We start from the raw sequence: 17,785 nt of genomic DNA on the forward strand, positions 1-17,785 counted from the left end.
TATTTATTTTAGAGCTGCCCTAAGCCTGCCCTTGTCCAGAAAGGGGCTCTTTTCTGGAATATCTGCTGAAGGCCCACAAAGACATCAGCCGGGAGTGAATGTGACCTCCAGCCACAGTGTCTGCCAGCTGACTGGTCAACCAGGGAGAGACCCAGTTTTCCTGGGCTATTTTCTCACCCAGCCTGAGCTTGAAACTTACGTAACAGGACTCTACTGCATCCTGTGGCCAGGACCCAAGGAGGGACTAAAACACCAGGTTTTCAGTAGAGAAGTTTTGATTTTTTTTTTTTTTTGTCTTTTTAGGGCCACACCTGCTGCTGCATATGGAAGTTCCCAGGCTAGGAGTGGAATCAGAGCTGCAGCTGCCAGGCTATACCACAGCCATGACAACACAGGAACTGAGCCACATCTGCAACCTACACCACAGCTTGCAGCCACACCAGATTCTTAACCCACTAAGCAAGGCCAGAGATCAAACCCAAATCCTCATGGACACTAGTCCAGTTCTTGATCCCACGGAGCCACAACGGGAATTCCCTTGATGAATTCAAGATAGCCTTGGGGCAATGACCTCTTCAGCAGTTTAATGACCCCCTTCCCTGACCCAAAGCTTGGAATCAGTTTCATTCCCCTTGTTCTTCTGATAAGAGATCTACTTTCCCTCTGTCCTCTAAAGATCTCTAAGAGAGGGGCCTGAAAAGGGGCTGTTTCTAGGGGAGGGGCCTGAGGTGGGCCGAGTCCCTGACTAGAGGCTCTGGGCATATTTAGCTCCCAAGCCAGGGACTTCTCCAAAGGGACCCCAAGACCGGAGGAGCACAGGCGAAGCTCTTCTCCAGCCATGGCCCTGTTCCTTGCGCCCCTGCTGCTTTTCCTCTTGGCCGCACACAGTGGCATGGGCGAACAGGGACTGCACGGCTTCCAAAGCTGCAAGCAGATGTTGAATGTGTCAGTGCTGGGCGCCCTGCCAGGAGCTGGCTGGGACAACCTGCGCAACGTGGAGCTGGAGCAGGTGCTGAGGCGAGACTATTCGCAATGCCTCACCTCCGAGGACGGCGAGTACCTCATCCCCGACCAGATGAGTGTGGTGCCGCGGCGGGAGAGTGTCGTGGAGTCCCGCGCGGAACTCATTGACAACTGGGTCAACTACACCGACATCTGGGCGGCCTCCATCAACGCTGAGGTCTCCTTCCTCTCCAAAATCAATGGGAAGTTCTCCACGGAGTGCCAGCAGGTCAAGAAGTACAACCTGGAGTACAAGACCGTCACGATGCGGGTGCAGATCCGCCACCACATCTACTCTGTGAAGGCCTCCGAGAGTCCCGACTTCCACCCCGCCTTTCTGCAGCATCTGCTGACCCTCAGCGAATACCTGGAGAACAACCAGACCCACGAGGCCGAGTACCTGGCGGATATGCTAGTGTTCAGGTTCGGTACGCACGTCCTCACTGATATGGAAGTCGGAGCTACCTTGGTGCAGGAGGACCAGGTGAGGAGGGAGCTGGTGGAGGGGATAACCCAAAACAAGATCAACATCACCCTTGCTGCCTCGGCCTTGTTTTTCAAAAAGGTCAACTTTGCAGCCGAAGCCTCCTGGCAGAAGCAGAACCAGCTCCTGCAGGACTATGTGCGGGGCACGGTGGCCTCCAAGATTCACAGCCACGGCGGCGTGCCCTTCTACCCCGGCATTACCCTGCAGAAATGGCAGGAGAGCATTGGCAACCGGCTGGTGGCCATCGGCAGATCGGGCCTGCCTCTGCCCGAGCTGCTCCTGCCTGAATCGCTGCCCCAACTCCCAGCGCCCGCCGTGCGACGCCTGGCGGCCGCCGTGCAAAACGCCATCAAGCGCTACTACGCGGTCAACACGCATCCGGGATGCTTGAAGCTCGGGGAGCCCGGCTTTGACCCCCAGGCCAATGTAGACGACGGCTCGTGCAAAAGCAGCCACCGTGCCAATTTCCCCTTCGGCGGCGTCTTCCAGGAGTGCCAGGTGGTGTCCGGGAAGGATGCCAAGGACCTCTGCCAGCCCTATCGCATCGCAAACCCGCTCACCGGCAAAGCCTCTTGCCCGGCCAATTACACAGCCAGCGCCCTGAGCAGCCAGCTGAAGACGTGGAGCGAGGTCCGTCCTGAGTGCAAGAAGCAGTGCAACAGGTGCTGGCTCTTCTTCCAGTGCTGCCATACCGTGTGCTCCAACCGCGAGTATCGCAAGGCGGTGCGCCTGAGTGCCTCGTGGTGCTCCGCCTCGGGGGCCTCCCAGCCCACCACTGCCGGCTTCCTCTTTGGGGGCCTCTATAGCCCTGGCCACCCAAACCCCTTCACCAGAGCCCAGACCTGTCCCTCCTCCTACTACCCACTGACCCTCTTTGGTGAACTCAAGGTATGTGTCAGCAGCGACTCGGAGCTGGGCGCTGCCCCGGCAGTCCCATTTGGGGGGTTCTTCAGCTGCCAGGTGGGCAACCCCTTGGCCGGCCTTCTGAAGAATCAGAGTCCCGGGCTCCTGAAGGAGGTGTTCTACCAAGACAGCTCCACGAAGTACCCCATGAAATGCCCAGCAGGGTACAGCCAACACCAGGCTTACCTCTTCAATGGCTGCCAAGTCCTCTACTGCCTCCCGGCTGGGGCCCTCTTAAGCCAGCAGCTGGCAGCTGTGCGCTTGCCACCCTTCATTCCCCGCCCCCTCCTGCTCAACAGAACCAGGGCCGTCTCGTCTTCTGTCGCGGTTGACTCCAATGGTCAGCAGGTTTGGGTGAGGCTGCAAGGCTCTAACCATTGGCAGCAGACCAGTGTCAGAGACCTGTCCCTGTCAACCAAATTCTCAAGCCAGCCTGGCTCGGGGACCAGCTTTGGGACCATTTTTGGCTCCTGGATGGCTGCCATGGTGGTTGTGGCGGCTCTTGCCCTGGGGGTAAGCTATGGTTTCAGGTACTACAAGAAAAGGGGCTGCAGGAAACCACAGGAGGGCATCTTCACAGAGGGACAGAAGGACTATGGGGCCACAGAAGCCACCGCAGAGCCCCACTCGGTTTGAATGCACAGACAATGCCAAGAATTCTGCCTAGATGTTAAAATAACCAAACAGGACTGCTGCATCATGACTAGTTAGAATTTTAGCCCAGTCTGTTTATTCTACTGCCTAGAGAAAAAGACGTAAAATGCCTAACCGTGTAATTGGCCCTACTTTCCGAAGGTACCAGGATTAAACGGTGCTTGCTCAAGCCCTCCTGCAAATCACCTAACACAAGCTCAAGCCCTGTAACAGTGTCTTTCCCTAACACCCTCTTGCTGAGAAGCCCCCATTCTCCTTGGAGTGTTCCCACTGCTGCAAAGAACAAATAAACCCAGTTTTGTTCAAATACAGGTGTATCTCTAGTGTTCTTTGGCTTTGGGGGAAGAGGCAGAAAGGTCAACAGGGAAGATAAAGTTAGCATTGACTCCAGACCATATTATGTAGCTTTGAGGTAGGAATTTTTTTCAATTGTTAGAAAATGCATTCTATCAATTCATTTTCCTGGAATCATCACCTTAAACTCCAAAAGTTCTCTCTTCAGCCTTGGTCTAAATCAGAGGTTTTGTTTTCACAGAGGGCTTAACCTACTTGTGGATGGTGAAATGAAGTAGGTTGTGATCAGCAATTTTTTATTTTTTATTTTTATTTTTTGTGGGTACTTCTTTATTAGGGAAGAAATCAACCATTTTCAGACTAGAGACTGCAGAAGGGAACTAACTTGATCCTGCAATTCTAGAACAAACTGCATGATAAGGGATTCTTACGTTTTCACAGAGTGGGGTGGCGGGGGAGGGGGGAAAGAGAGAACATCATTTAAACAGTGTTTCCCAAATTTGGATACTTTCACACACATATGCTTGGGGAAAGGGGTTACGAGTTTTCTGTGGTAACATTTAAATCTAAATCAATTACTACACTTGTTCAGGAGGCCCGACAACCATCTTACATAGCAGAGGGTTACCGCGTGACTGCAGAACCTGCTGTTGTACCTCTGACACCTGTAGCAGCAAGTAAAGACCAGCCATGCTTCACCTTTCATGGGGCATCCCTCACACTGGGTGCTCAGACCCTTCACACCATTGTTGAACATTTTCTATGACACCTGTGAGTTGTCAAGGTTCAGGACACTGGGTCACAGCAGTGACTCTCAAAGTGGGGTGGGGTGGTGTGTGGATGGTGGCCAGGGAGACACATGAAGTGTGAAAAAGCACATTCCAATTACCTATTGACTTTATTATACAAAATTCTATAATGTTAAACTCAACAAAATAATTTCTGGGCAGTAGCAGAAACCCAACTAGAGATTCACCCAAGGGGGCCTGGGATAAACTTGCCTGAGAAACACTGGCATAGAGGTAGGGGTAGAGGTGGAAGAATCCCAGCACACACAGAACACTTAAGAACATGTGCTAGGAGTTCTCGTTGTGGCTCATCGGAAACGAACCCGACTAGTATCCATGAGGATGCCGGCTCGATCCCTGGCCTTGCTCAGTAGGTTAAGGATCCGGCCTTGCTGTGGTTGTGGTATAGGCTGGCGGCTGCAGCTCCAATTCTACCCCTAGCCTGGGAATTTCCATAAGCTACAGATATAGCCCTAAAAAGAAAAAAAAAAATCATGTGCCAAATGTATAAGGAACTTACTTGGGATCAATGAGTGAATCCTAAGCTGTAACTTGTCATGGTCTTTTGGACCCAAAGGGCCAATCCATAAGAAACCCAAGATATCCATCAGACTTCTCAGACCTGTTTGGGGCAAGTTGATCCACTTTTAATATGGAGTCAGAAGAAAAATCTGGTTTTGCCCCCTTCCCCCTCCAATCCTCCCCCTCAATCATTTGGGTTAACACTTTTCAGAATTTTAAGTAAACAGTTGCTGCGACTGGGTGAAGGTAGCCCCAGGGTCCAGCCACCAGGAAACGCTGTCATTATCTGCAGTGCCATATCAGCTTGGGGTCTGCTCTGTAATTATTTCAAAGCTCCAATTTGCTTCAGGTGAGTCAACAGCTCCCCTCTCTCATGCATGCTTACAAAATCAGTGCATCCACCTATACACTCTTCATCCATAAAGACCCGAGGTGCTGTTCTGGCTCCCATGAGATGATGCAGATAAACTTGAATCTTGTTGGTGTCACTGGTGGCAGTGATATCAACAAATTCCAGAAGCCCTTCTTTGAAGGGCAATTGGCTGAGGAGCTTCTGGGTCCTTCTGCAGTACGGGCAGGTGGGCTTGATGAACACTGCCACCTTCCCAGGCTGGATTCTGCTGTTCACAAATGCTTGAGCCATGCTGACCAGTGGCTGCCTCCCAGGAGGAAACCTCAATTGCAGGTATTGCTCGGGTGTAAAACCTGATCAGCAATTTTTTAAAATGAAAATAGTGTGCATCGCATGAAACAACTATAGAAATTATTTTATAGAAATTATTTTGATCATATGAAATTGCCCATATCCAATAATATTTGACTCATAAAAAATGGCAGTTTTGTGTGGTTTAAATTTATGTATTTAATTGACTTTTTAATTTAATTTTTTTTTTTTAATTTAGGACCACACCCGTGGCAGGCATATAGAAATTCCCAGGCTAGGGGTCAAATCAGAGCTACAGCTGCTGGCCTACACCACAGCAGCAGCAACACCAGATCCTAGCTGTGCCTTCCACCTACACCGAAGCTCATGGCAACACTGGATCCTTAACCCACAGAGTGAGGCTAGAGATCGAACCTGCATCCTCATGGATACTAACTGAGTTCATTTCCACTGAGCCACAGTGAGAACCCCGGTTTAAATTTAAATATACACATGCACTAGGTTATAGTATAAAATGTGATACAAACTATGATCACAGTGATAATATTTGAAAGCCAAGGGCAAACTCCTCCATTTCATTCCATGTTCCATGACGCTTAGCTTAGGAAAACAGAGTCCTCATCCCCAGTGGAAGAGTTTTCCCCTTCAAGGTCCTGTTTCAGTCAAAAATTTTACAGAATAAATTTTTTTCTCCAACTCAGGACAGCAGTCTCTTGAGGACAGGCTTCCATTTGGCAATGTTCTTGGAACATAAACCTCATCACAGTTTAAGCCCAGAGTGTGGGTTTGTCGTTGTCACAAAGACTGAGGGTGACCACAGGGACCCACAGGCGATGCAGGACCCCGTCTAAACGAACCCTTCATATGTGAATTTTAGAGCCACTTCTGAAGGTACATGGGGCGAGCCTAGGTAGCCAGGAAGTACGGTCCCCAGGGGGGTCTTCCATGACCTGAGCGACCTAACTGAGTCATTTTACTCCTTGGTGTTTCATCTACTCGAGTTACAAATTGGAATATGTCTGGGTATGGATGAGATAGTGCAAACTCTGAGTCGTGGCAGGAAGAGGCAGTGGAAACCCGAGGAACTCTGGGATGATTGAAATTACGTCTCCTGCTGGTGTGAAATGGGCATGTTGTCATGTTGAAAAGGCCAAGGACAAGCCTTCCCCAGACTCGTGGTCACTACCATTTATAGAGCGTTTATGTGAACAATACCTTTATAGCATCTCAGCTCATCTTCACAAACCTTAGGGTAGGTAAGTCGTTCTCATGCTCTGATGAGGAAACTGAGGCTCAGGGACTGACTTGCCAAAGTCACATGACTCAAATGTTGTGAATGATAATAACTAGTGCCCGGTGAGTATTTACTTACTTATTTATTTATTGGCCATGCCAATGGTATGCAAAAGTTTCCAGGTCAGGGATCACACCTGCATCACAGCAGCGACCGGAGCCACAGCAGGGCTGATGCTGGATTCTTAACCCATGGAGCCACCAGGAAACTCCCTGCTGAGTATGTAGAACTCACCCTTTGCAAGAGTATTTCATTTAATTTTTTTGCTGAGCACAGCAGTAAAGTGATGGGCTTGGGTCTGGGTCAAATAGGGGCCACTGGAAATTCCTTGTGCCTCAGTTTGATCCTTTATAAAAGAGAGTTAGCATGTTAAATTCTACGTTACTTAAGAAGATTAAATGAGCTAGGAGTTCTCCAGTGGGTCAGCGGGTTAAAGATCTGGTGTTGTCACCGCTGTGGGTTGGGTCACTGCCGGTTCGATCCCCGACCCTGGAATTTCTGCATGACACAAATGCAGCCAAAAGAGAGAGAAAGATTAAATGACCTAATGGATGCAAACACTTTGGAACAGCCCAGCCTTTCTAAATTTGAAATTGATGACACTAACACTATGGGGTCTGATTTGCCACTGCTTGAAGAGTGGGATTCCAGAGGCGAATCAGACAAACTGGGTTCAAGTCCCAGTACAGCTGTTTATTAGATGTATAACTATGAGAAAATGTCTCACCTCTCTGAGAAGTAATCTCATCTATGAAATGAGGATAATCTAAGATGATGTCATAAATTGTCATCAGGATTAAGTGAGATAATGTGAAGAAATCTCTTGGTACAGGGCTTTGATCTGGTACATCACAGGGAGCTGGCACAATGTCAGGTTTGGGTGCACAAAAATGTATGATCAAGGCTCAAAGCTGAGTGGGTAAGACACCCACAAAATATAAATAGCTCATTGTGAAAACTTCACAGAGCTTTAAACAAAACATGGGAAAATGGAGTTCCCATTGTGGCTCAGCTGTAACAAACCTGACTGGTATCCATGAGGATGCAGTTTCGATCCCTGGCCCCACTCAGTGGGTTAAGGATCTGGCATTACCATGAGCTGCAGTGTAGGTCAAAGATGCAGATCAGATCTGGTGTTGCTGTGGCTGTGGTGTAGGCTAGAAGCTGCAGCTCAGATTCAACCCTTAGCCTGGAAACATCCATATGCCATGGGTGCGGCCCTTTAAAAAAAAAAAAATGGGAAAGTGAACAAGAGAGATAAATTCAAAATTAACTGGGAAGGTTTCTGGGATGGGATGGGACTCCTGTCTCAGCCGGACACATTTTCAGATTCGTGCAGCTCTGCCCAGCTGGGAGGATCCTTTCAACTACAATCGATTGCCCATTTCTGATGGTCTCAATTCATTTCCCAGAGTAGCCCTCCAGGCTCCCCAAACTGAGCTCCCTAATGGAGAGCAGCAAGATTGGGGTCAAGGCATAATAAAAGATTTGGATATGGAATTTAAAAAGATGAGGGGGGAGTTCCCATTATAACTCGGCAGGTTAAGCACTTGACATAGGTGTTCCCACCGTGGCTCAGTGGGTTAAGAACCTAACTAGTATCCATGAGGACACAGGTTCAATCCCTGGCCTCGCTCAGTGGGTTAAGGATCCCATATTGCCGTGAGCTGTGGTCTAGGTCACAGATGCAGCTCACATCCCGTGTTGCTGTGGCTGTGGTGTAGGCTGGCAGCTGCTGCTCTGATTCGACCCCCCCCCACCCCAGCCTAGGAACTTCCATGTGCCACATCTACAGCCCTAAAAAGAAAAAAGAAAAAAAACGAGGGGCAAAATGGACCGTGTAATTGATATCCAAATTCAGACCCTTGTTGAGACCAAAAGAAGGCACTATACATGATTATATAGGACATGTTAATCAAAAGATGCATCACTTCCCTTTCATGGGTGACTGTTTGCCATCAGGTCCAGACCCACGCTGTCACCCTGATCTCCAGGTAGCCTCTGGCCATGACATACAGTCACTGTTCTGCACACTGTGATTCCCTCTTGCCAGTTCCTGGCCGACAGGCCTGATGAAACCCTGTTCATCAATCAAGACTGGGTTTAAATGTCACCTCCCCAAGAATACTGTTTTCCCCTCTCCCTGACCCTCACACACCTCTTCAAGCTCCCAGGAAGAATTTGTCTCTTCCCCTCCCAGTCTCTTTAGCAGCACAGAACTAAGAGCCTGTCATTTTGCATGTGTTCTTCATCCAGTGTGATCTTGAGCTCTTTGTTGTGCTCATCATAGTTCTTTCTGGGGCTTAGCATCAGGCTACAATTTTATTTATTTATTCATTTTTTAGGGTGTATGGAGGTTCCCAGGCTAGGGATGCAATTGGAGCTGCAGCTGAGGGCCTACCCCACAGGCATAGCAATGCAGGATCTCAACTACGTCGGCAAGCTACATCACAGCTCATTGCAATGCCAGATCCTTAACCCACTGAACTAGGCCAGGGATTGAACCCACATCCTCATGGATACTAGTTAGGTTCTTTACTGCTGAGCAACAATAGGAACTCCTACATAGTTGTTTTAAAGCAAGTTAGGGGTGCAAATAAAAGTGGGATATGTGTTTGTTGTAAAAAGAATGTTGGAGTTCCCGTAGTGGCTCAACAGCTTAAGAGCCCGACACAGTGTCCATGAGGATGTGAGTTCAATCCCTAGCCTCACTCAGTGGGTGAAGGATCCAAGCTGTGGCATGGGTTGCAGATGTGCCTAGGATCTGGCGTTGCTGTGGCTATGGTATAGGACTGCAGCTGCAGTTCCAATTCAACCCTTAGCCTGGGAACTTCCATATACTGCAGGTGCAATGGTGAAATAAAGAAGGAAGGAAGACTTTGAAGGAAACCTGAAGGTCATTCCCAAATACACTCTTGGGCAGTTAAGGAGCAAAGACAGCAAATGCTCCCCCATTTCTGCCTAAGGGCGGGATATAGAGTCTACTTTCACTAAGATGTATTTTATCCACTCAGAGAAGGCACCGAAGAGGGGAATCTGCAAACAAACCTCACTCCCTAGTTTTCCTCCCACGTATTTACCTTCCCACAGTTTGCCCCCCTTGGAGGTCTAAGCTTCCCTTTGTCCTGTCACTTTTCTACAATCTATTACTCTTGTCGAAGATGCTACAGTAAGTAGAACGTAAGCTGACATTTTGAGTTACTTTTTGTTTGGGTTTCTCCTGAGTGATGTGCACTGCCTGCTTAATAAACTGTTATTCTCTCTGTTGAAAGAGCCGCAGCTCCTCAGATTTTCAGTTGCGGCTCTTTCAACAAGAGAGAAAAAAATCTAAGGTGGGTAGAGGTGAGGTGTTGCCTCCCCTACAACTTTATCAAAATCAAAAACTGGGTGAAAGAAAGACCCAAAGCTCTGAAGCATAAAATTTATATAAATCTGGGGTTAGCAAACCTGGCCCCAAGTCTGGGCCCCGGTTCTTGTAAATAAAGTTTTATTGGAAGACAGCCCAACTCATTTGTTTGCGTGTTGTCTATAAGCTTTCACGCTGCAATGGCAGAGTTGCAAGGTTGCCATAGAGACTTCCTAGCACAAAAGCCTAAAATACTTACTATCTGGTCCTTAAGAAATAGTTTACTAGCCCTTCATAGAAAGCAGACTGCCCAGAATGGGTGCCAAGAATTATTGAACCTTCAACACTATGGTTACCAACTGGGGACTGAGGTTGCCATATATACAGTCCTATTATGGTCCAGTTTCCTCCAGCCTAGAGCATCTTTCTCCTGGAATCCAGATCCCCTTTATTTTAGCCCAGTGTGCAATAAAAACATTATCATTGTGGTGAAAACGTTTGGGAAGCATTGGTCTAAAGAGTAATAGTCTTCCATGACATGACACTTTCTGTTTCTTCATCACTCTCTCTACCTGCCTCCCTCCTCTCGTCCAGGTAGCGTTTGATGAACAGCTACACAGCCCCTGCCTTCAAGGAGCCCACATTCCAGCAGAAGAGAGGAACACCCATAAATAGCCAATGTGCAATGTTCTAAGTCGTATAATAGGGATGTAAAGAACACGAATGGCTTGTCTATCCAAATACCTCAATTTGACCCCTGCTCTGCCAATGCCCACCTCTGCAACTTTGGATTAAACTTTGAACTTTACATCCCTCCCCTGTAAAGCGGCAATAAAAATAACCTCGAGTGTGATGGGATGTTATGAGGATGAAATGAATTGCTATCCCCAGAGCACCCAGTTCAGCATCACAGCCCAACGTCATCATCACTGGTAGAGGTGGTCTAACAGGGGTCAGCCGTAGGAGTAACAGTGAGAGTAGACACGGGACAAGCTGCAAGTTGTAGCAAAGAGGAGAGGGCAGTGAGGTAAGTGTATAGATCCAGGGTGTCTGCCCCAAGAAAGGGAGATGTGATCTGGATCTCGAAGCAAGCCAAAGAATTGATCCGACCCGACCCCTGGTGATCGCACCGAGGGGTTACGTTTCCTTTCCTTCTTCTTGTCAAGGTCTCTTCTGCTACCTCTGAGAAAGGGTCACTGACCTAAAACCTTAATGGTTCCTCACTGCCAGTAGAATGAAGCAGGATCTGGAGTTCCTGATCGTTTCTAGCGGAAATGATCCCAACTAGAATCCGTGAGGATGCAAGTTTGATCCCTGCCCTAGCTCAGTGGACTGTTGATTCCATAAGCTGTGGCGTAGGTCACAGATGGGGCTCCCATTTGACCCCTATCCTACGAACTTCCATATGCTGGTGTGGCCCTGAAAAGAAAAAAAAACCACCTAAACCAAAACAAAACCAGGCTTGCAATCTCCTATGTCACTCCCACTATCTGTTCTCCCTTCCATGTTTCTTGCCTAATTTATTCACCATAGTTGGGAGCGGGGCGCTTTTTTGTTCCTCCCTCTCCTTCTCTCCATCTTTCCATTCCAAACTCTCTGTCATGATTTTCAGAAGTATTCTCTTTCCTCCATCCTGAGTGTCACTTTTAATTCAGATTTTCCATCATCTTTTTTTTTGGCTTCTAGTTTTGCCCCCTTAAACCCATCTGCGCATGGCACCTTGGGCGCTCATTTTAAAAATGTAAACCCAGGGAGTTCCCGTTGTGGCTCAGTGGAAACAAATCTGACTAGCATCCATGAGGACGCAGGTTCGATCCCTGGCCTCGCTCAGTGGGTTAAGGATCTGGCTTTGCCATGAGCTGTGGTGTAGGATGCAGCTCAGATGGGATCTGGAGTTGCTGTGGCTGTGGTGTAGGTCAGCAGCTACAATTCAGCCTCTAGCCTGGGACTCTCCATATGCTGCAGGTGTGACCCTGAAAAGACAAAAAAAAAAAAGAAAGAAAGAAAAAGTAAACACCAGAATTCTGTTGTGGGGCAGCAGAAATGAATCCAACTGGTATCCATGAGGGTGCAGTTTGATCCTGGACTTTCTCAGTGGGTCGGGATCTGTTGTTGCCATGAGATGTGGTGTAGGTCACAGAAGCTCAGATCTGGCATTGCTGTGGCTGTGGTGTAGGCGGCAGCTGCGCTATGATTCAACCCCTAGCCTGGGAACCTCCACATGTCTAAAAAGCAAGGAAAAAAAAAGTAAACCCAGAATTCCCTGTTGGCTCAGGATCCCTTGTTTTCGCTACTGTGGCTCCTGCCAAGATATGGCAAGGATTCAATCCCTGGCCTGGGAATTTCCATGTGCTGTGGGCACGGCCAAAAAAAAAAAAAAAGGAAAATCTTAACATGTCACCTTACACTTAAAAATTTCCAGTGGTTTCTCTTTGCAATGTTTTGTTTGTTTATTGTTCGCTTTGTCTTTTTAGGGCTGCACCCTCGGCCTTTGCAAGTTTCCAGGCTAGGGTCGAATTAGAGCTGCAGCTGCTGGCCTTCACCACAGCCACAGCAATGAGAGATCAGAGCCACATCTGCGACCTACATAACAGCTTGTGGCAAGGCTGGATCCTTAAGATCAAACCCACATCCTCATGGATACTCGTCTGGTTCTTAACCCACTGAAGCACAACAGAAACTCCCCCTCTTTGCAGCTTCGATACCCTTTAGCCAAAGACCACCAAGACAATACCTGTGGTCACACAAAGTTGGGTTTGTGGGCTTGTTTCCATGGGCACCTCCCTAAGGAAGTGTTCTGGGCTTTGGACTTGGGTTAGTTTGTTTGGGGAAGGATTCAGTGAAGCAACATGTATGCTCTGGAATTGGGTCTTGTCCAAAAGCAGGGCCAGTTCTAGGATGGGTATCTTGGTCATTTTTACCTGGGAGGAGCTGCTCTTTGTTATCTGTGTGGAAATACCTACCACACGTTGACTAAAGTATTGTCTGGGTCAGTTAGAATAAAGTCCACATCCCTTTTCTCATGGGATCTTATTAGAGAGGGAGAAAAAAAGGTAGTTCCTGGATGTTCAGAACTGATGGAGTTCCCTGGAGACCTAGTGGTTAAAGGATCTGGCCTGGTCACTGCTAAGGCTCAGGTCATTGCTGTGGCTCAGGTTCAGTCCCTGGCCTGGAAACTTCCACATGCCGCTGGCATGGCTAAAAAAAGGGCGAACTTGCGTGATGGTCACAGCTGGACTGTGATATTATTATCAGGGGCCTGCCCATGGCATATGGAAGTCCCTGGGCCGGGCACGGAACCTGAGACACAGCAGTGATCTGAGCCCCAGCAGTGACAATGCAGATCCTTACCCTGCTGAGCCACCAGGGAACTCCCCTAAACACTTTTAACAATCTCAAAGAATAGGATCTCACACAGAATTACCCTGAGACTTGTTTCCCATTGTGGCTCAGCGGAAATGAATCTGACTAGCATTCATGAGGACACAGGTTCAATCTCTGGCCTTGCTCAGTGGGTTAAGGATCTGGTGTAGCCATGAGCTGCGGTGTAGGTTGAAGACGTGGCTTGGATCCTGCATTGCTGTGGCTGTAGCGTAGGCTGGCAGCTACAGCTCTGATTCAACCCCTAGCCTGGGAACCTCCATATGCCAAGGGACCAACCTTAAAAACAAACAAACAAACAAACAAAGAATTACCCTGAGACCATGACACATAAAACAAAACAAGGTCACTTCATAGTTTTATCTAATCACACACAAAAGCAAAGTTACTGGGCCACCAACAAAACATCCAATCGTGGACGTGCCCCCACTTTTTTTTTTTTTTTTTTTTTTTCCTTTTTCGCGGTTTCCAGGGCATATGGAAACTCCCAGGCCAGGGATTGAATCTGAGGAGCTGCTGCCTATGCCACAGCTGAAGCAACACTGGATCCTCAACCCACTAGGCCAGGCCAGGGATCGAACAGGTGCCTCCAGAGAGACGAGCCGGATCATTAACCCACTGGGCCACAGCAGGAACTCCACTGCTCCCACTTTCTGACAGTATCCAACCTAAAGCAAACCTATGATTCCTTAGGCCCTCCCCCAGATCACCCAGCCAAAGCTTCAATCTTATGACAGATTCTTTCCCACCTCCCCCTCTGAGACCCCTTCGCTTCCCATGGTGTGTGTTTCCCTTCACTGTTTAACTACAGCTGTGTTTCTCGGGGTCCTCAGCCGAGGGCCTTGACACTGGCGTGGTCCCCCTGCTCACCTGGCTGCAGCCACCTTGGCTGCCTTTCAGTTCCTTGGGGACAGAAAGCCTCATTCCTGCTTCAGGGTTTGCACTTCACAGTTCCCTGAGTCTGAAATACCTTACCCTGAGGTCTGCTGGTGGCCGGCTCTGTCTCACCGTTCAGATCTCAGCAGGAAATAACCCCTTGGGAAACGCCTTCATGGCCTTGCCTCTCACTAATTCTGTATCATTGTTTTGATTCTCTGTATAATTCTAATCACCTTCTCAATTGTCTTATTGTGTGTTGCCTGTCTTCTCCCCCCCGAATGCGAATTCTAATAGATCAGGGGCTACGTCGTGTTCACCCCATCTTCTTGTGCGGCTAACATTTCCAGAAATAGCTGAAACCCTGAGCAGAAGAGCACTTTCTTCCTGGCTCTCTCTGCCTCCTGCGGCTTTCCCCTTCTAACACAGCTCTTACTTAGCTGCCTGAAAGCCTTTTCTAGAGGCAAAGGGTAGCTGCCAGCCTCATGCCTCTTCTAAAACCTTTCATAGATTCTATAAGCTGTCCTCACCTCACTCCTCTGGTCTCATCTCCCACTGGGGCTCCCAGAGAACCCTGAGCTTCAGTCAGGGAAATCATTCTGGAACATGCCACCTACCTTCCAGCAGCCAAGCCTTGGCAAGTGCTGCTGCTTCTACCTGAGATGTTCTTGCCCATTCCCCACCCCCCACTCCCTTATTTTTTTCCGGAGGGCAAAAATCCTAGTCATTTTTCAAAGCCTATCTCCCAAAGTGCCTCTTCTGAGAGCTTCTCTGCAACCCTTCCTCCGGGCTCCTCGAGTCCTTGGCTAGACTCCTGTTATTGCAATCACGCCCCGATTTGTTACAGTTGAGGGTATACCTGCTGTCTTTCTCTAGAGACCATGAGTATCTTCAGGGCAGGGAACTATCAGCTCTCTGTGGCTCTGTTTCTTTAGTTGTCACACTAAGATTCTTTGTACTTTCTTCATAGGATTCCTGTGGGGAGTAAATAAATGAATGTATTGTATCAGATCGATGGCTGGCAGAGTAAACACCTATAAATGTTTGCTACTATCATTAATATTCATTTTTGTATCCTTAAGGCTGGCCCCGCGTTGCTCCTGAATTTGGTTGGAGTCAGGCAGGAAACTTCTGAAAGCTTTAGAGTTTTATTGCTTAGAACTAGGTTGGGAATGTTTATGGGCCTATAAAATTATTTCTATTAACCCCTCTTCCCCCTCCCCCAACCCCAAGTTTTGGGGATAGGAACAGGGGATTGCAGAGTAAGGAAAGAGAAAGCAGTCCTACATCTTTCCCCGGGGATGTAGCCTAAAGGTTGATTTGACCTGAAGTTAAGAAACCTGCTTCAGAAGTTTACTTTTGAAAAGCTTCCTTGGGTCCCTGGTTCAAATGCTAGATAACGTTTTTAGTTATTAGTTAATAATAATATTTTATTATTAATAATATTTATAATAATAATAAATATAATATTTAGTATTTAGTTAATAACGTATTTCAGTTGCCTGGAAGGAATAACATATTTTACTACCCTCTCAGACGGTGTCCCACTTTTTCCACAAGGGCTGGATGGGATTCGAGGACACCAGAATAGAGTAGAAGTGGGGGCTGGGGTGGCCAAAGAGGTCTGGGTTATGACTTGCTCTTCCCAGAGCTTCCAAAGACTTGCGAGAAGGAAGGGTGCCAGAGAGTGGATGCCAAGAAGGAGGAAAGATGCAAACAGCTACCAGAGGCTTCCTAAGATGAGGCTGGACTAATGGAGGGGCAGGAGGCTCAGTGGGCCATCCTCTGGACTAAGCTGTAGTTCTAATACTTCTACGTTCTAGTGGGTCCCAGGGCACCTCTCTGGCTTCCCTGCGCTGTGTTAACAACGAGATGAGACTAAATGATGCTTGCGTTCTTCCTGGGCTGGCAAATGGCGGGATGACTCTCAGTGTAAACACATGCCTTGACACGTCCTGGGCACTGCCTTGGTTTGCATGTCTCCTTGGCTCTTCCCAGAGTCCGCCAGGCTTCTCCAGAACTTGTCTGATGCTTGTGCAATCCAGCATTTGGAAGTGGCAGACAGCTGGAGTCTCACCGCTCCGGAGAAGTGGAGGGTTCCTGGAGGCTGTGTGTGAGACTGAGTCGGCCTCTAGTGGCCAAAGGCCCCAGGCACAACAGGGGGAGGTCTAGGTTGTGATCAGAGGGAGCCTGGAAAGCAACTGGTATCTCTCTCAGAAACTTTGCTCTCTCCTCAGTCAAAAGTCTGACATGAAGCCCAACTATTTGAGGCATTAAGTACACTTGATGTTTTATGTCATTTACCCTTTGGATGCTCAAATCTGTCTAAATCATACAACAACCTGTCATTAGGTATTTGCATTTCATAAGGGACTTGGCCCAAAGTTTGGGAACTTTATAAGGTTTCTCAGAGAGAGAGAGAGATTTTGTACCAGTCTTAAGAGGCTTTATCCAAGGAAAGTGAATTATGGAGCTGGAGAATGGGTTTCATTCCAAGGTGATCTTGATTGCTGGGTGTCCCATGGCAGCTGGGTGTACTGGGGTGAGCGCTGGAGCCAGAACTCTCCAAACCTGCCATGTGCTAGAGGAGGGAACTCGGACAAGTTAACCCTCCTTCTCATTTCACTTGTTAATGAAAGATTGTATCTCAGAGGAGTAAATGACCTGCAATAGTGGAGAGGTGTCTGTAGTATTGCCTTTCCTACTCCTTTGAACATGTGGATGAAAAACCATCTCTTAGCATTTTTTAATATTTTTCCCTGTGCATTTTCCTCAACTCAGTTTCTACCTTCAAACTGACTAAAATAAAGCTAGTAAGGTATTCTTCCATTTCAAATACTTGAAATTAAACCAGATATAAGGAAATCTTGAATATAGAGGTTAGCTGATAAATGCGGGGGAAAGCTACCCCCTCCAGGCTGCCTGGCCTTAGGAGTTTGGCCCAGTGGCCTGGCAGCAGGGAGATTTACCTCGCACGCTTGAGCGAGCCTGGCCCCGGCTGCGGGATTACATTTCACCCAATGTTGAAATCACTTGAAATTCCCCTTGTTCATCCAGATACAGAAATAAAAGAAGCAACCCGTGGCCTTGATGAGGCAAAATCTTTGTTAGCTATTACTGAATCTCTTCTTCTTTCATCCTTACATCTATCTGACAAAAACAGACCCATCAAAATAAGAATTACAGGCATGTGGATTTTCTTATCTCACACCCTACACATATTTCATCAAAAGGTCAAATTATAGTATTCCTGTCTTTATCTGTAGGCCCTGGAGCGCTACATAGAAGCTTTTGGATAAAATGATGAAATTTTTTTATCACTTTCACTTTTGAATGGACCAGCATTTGGAGGGTTCATTCTTAGGGTCTGATGCTTGAAGCTGAGGTAGGATGAGGCAGGAGGCCAAGACATTCTTTTCTTTTCTTTTCTTTTCTTTTTGTCAAGCCATTGTTTTCAAATGCCCTGGCCTAAACACTATTAGTCACACGTGAGCACACACAGACCCATCAAAATAAGAATTACAGGCATGTGGATTTTCTTATCTCACACCCTACACATATTTCATCAAAGAGC

At 47.8% G+C, this 17,785-nt stretch overlaps 1 protein-coding gene and 1 pseudogene across 1 annotated transcript; one reads left to right on the forward strand and one right to left on the reverse strand.

The window, feature by feature from the left end:
* On the forward strand, positions 839-3,028 carry LOC110259471 (macrophage-expressed gene 1 protein-like). The gene has a single exon (XM_021084736.1). It carries the CDS (start codon positions 839-841, stop codon positions 3,026-3,028), a length of 2,190 nt encoding a protein of 729 aa, XP_020940395.1.
* On the reverse strand, positions 4,973-5,293 carry LOC100518292 (annotated as a pseudogene).

The sequence above is a fragment of the Sus scrofa genome, chromosome 2 (genome assembly GCF_000003025.6).
Source record: "Sus scrofa isolate TJ Tabasco breed Duroc chromosome 2, Sscrofa11.1, whole genome shotgun sequence".
NCBI lineage: Eukaryota > Metazoa > Chordata > Mammalia > Artiodactyla > Suidae > Sus > Sus scrofa.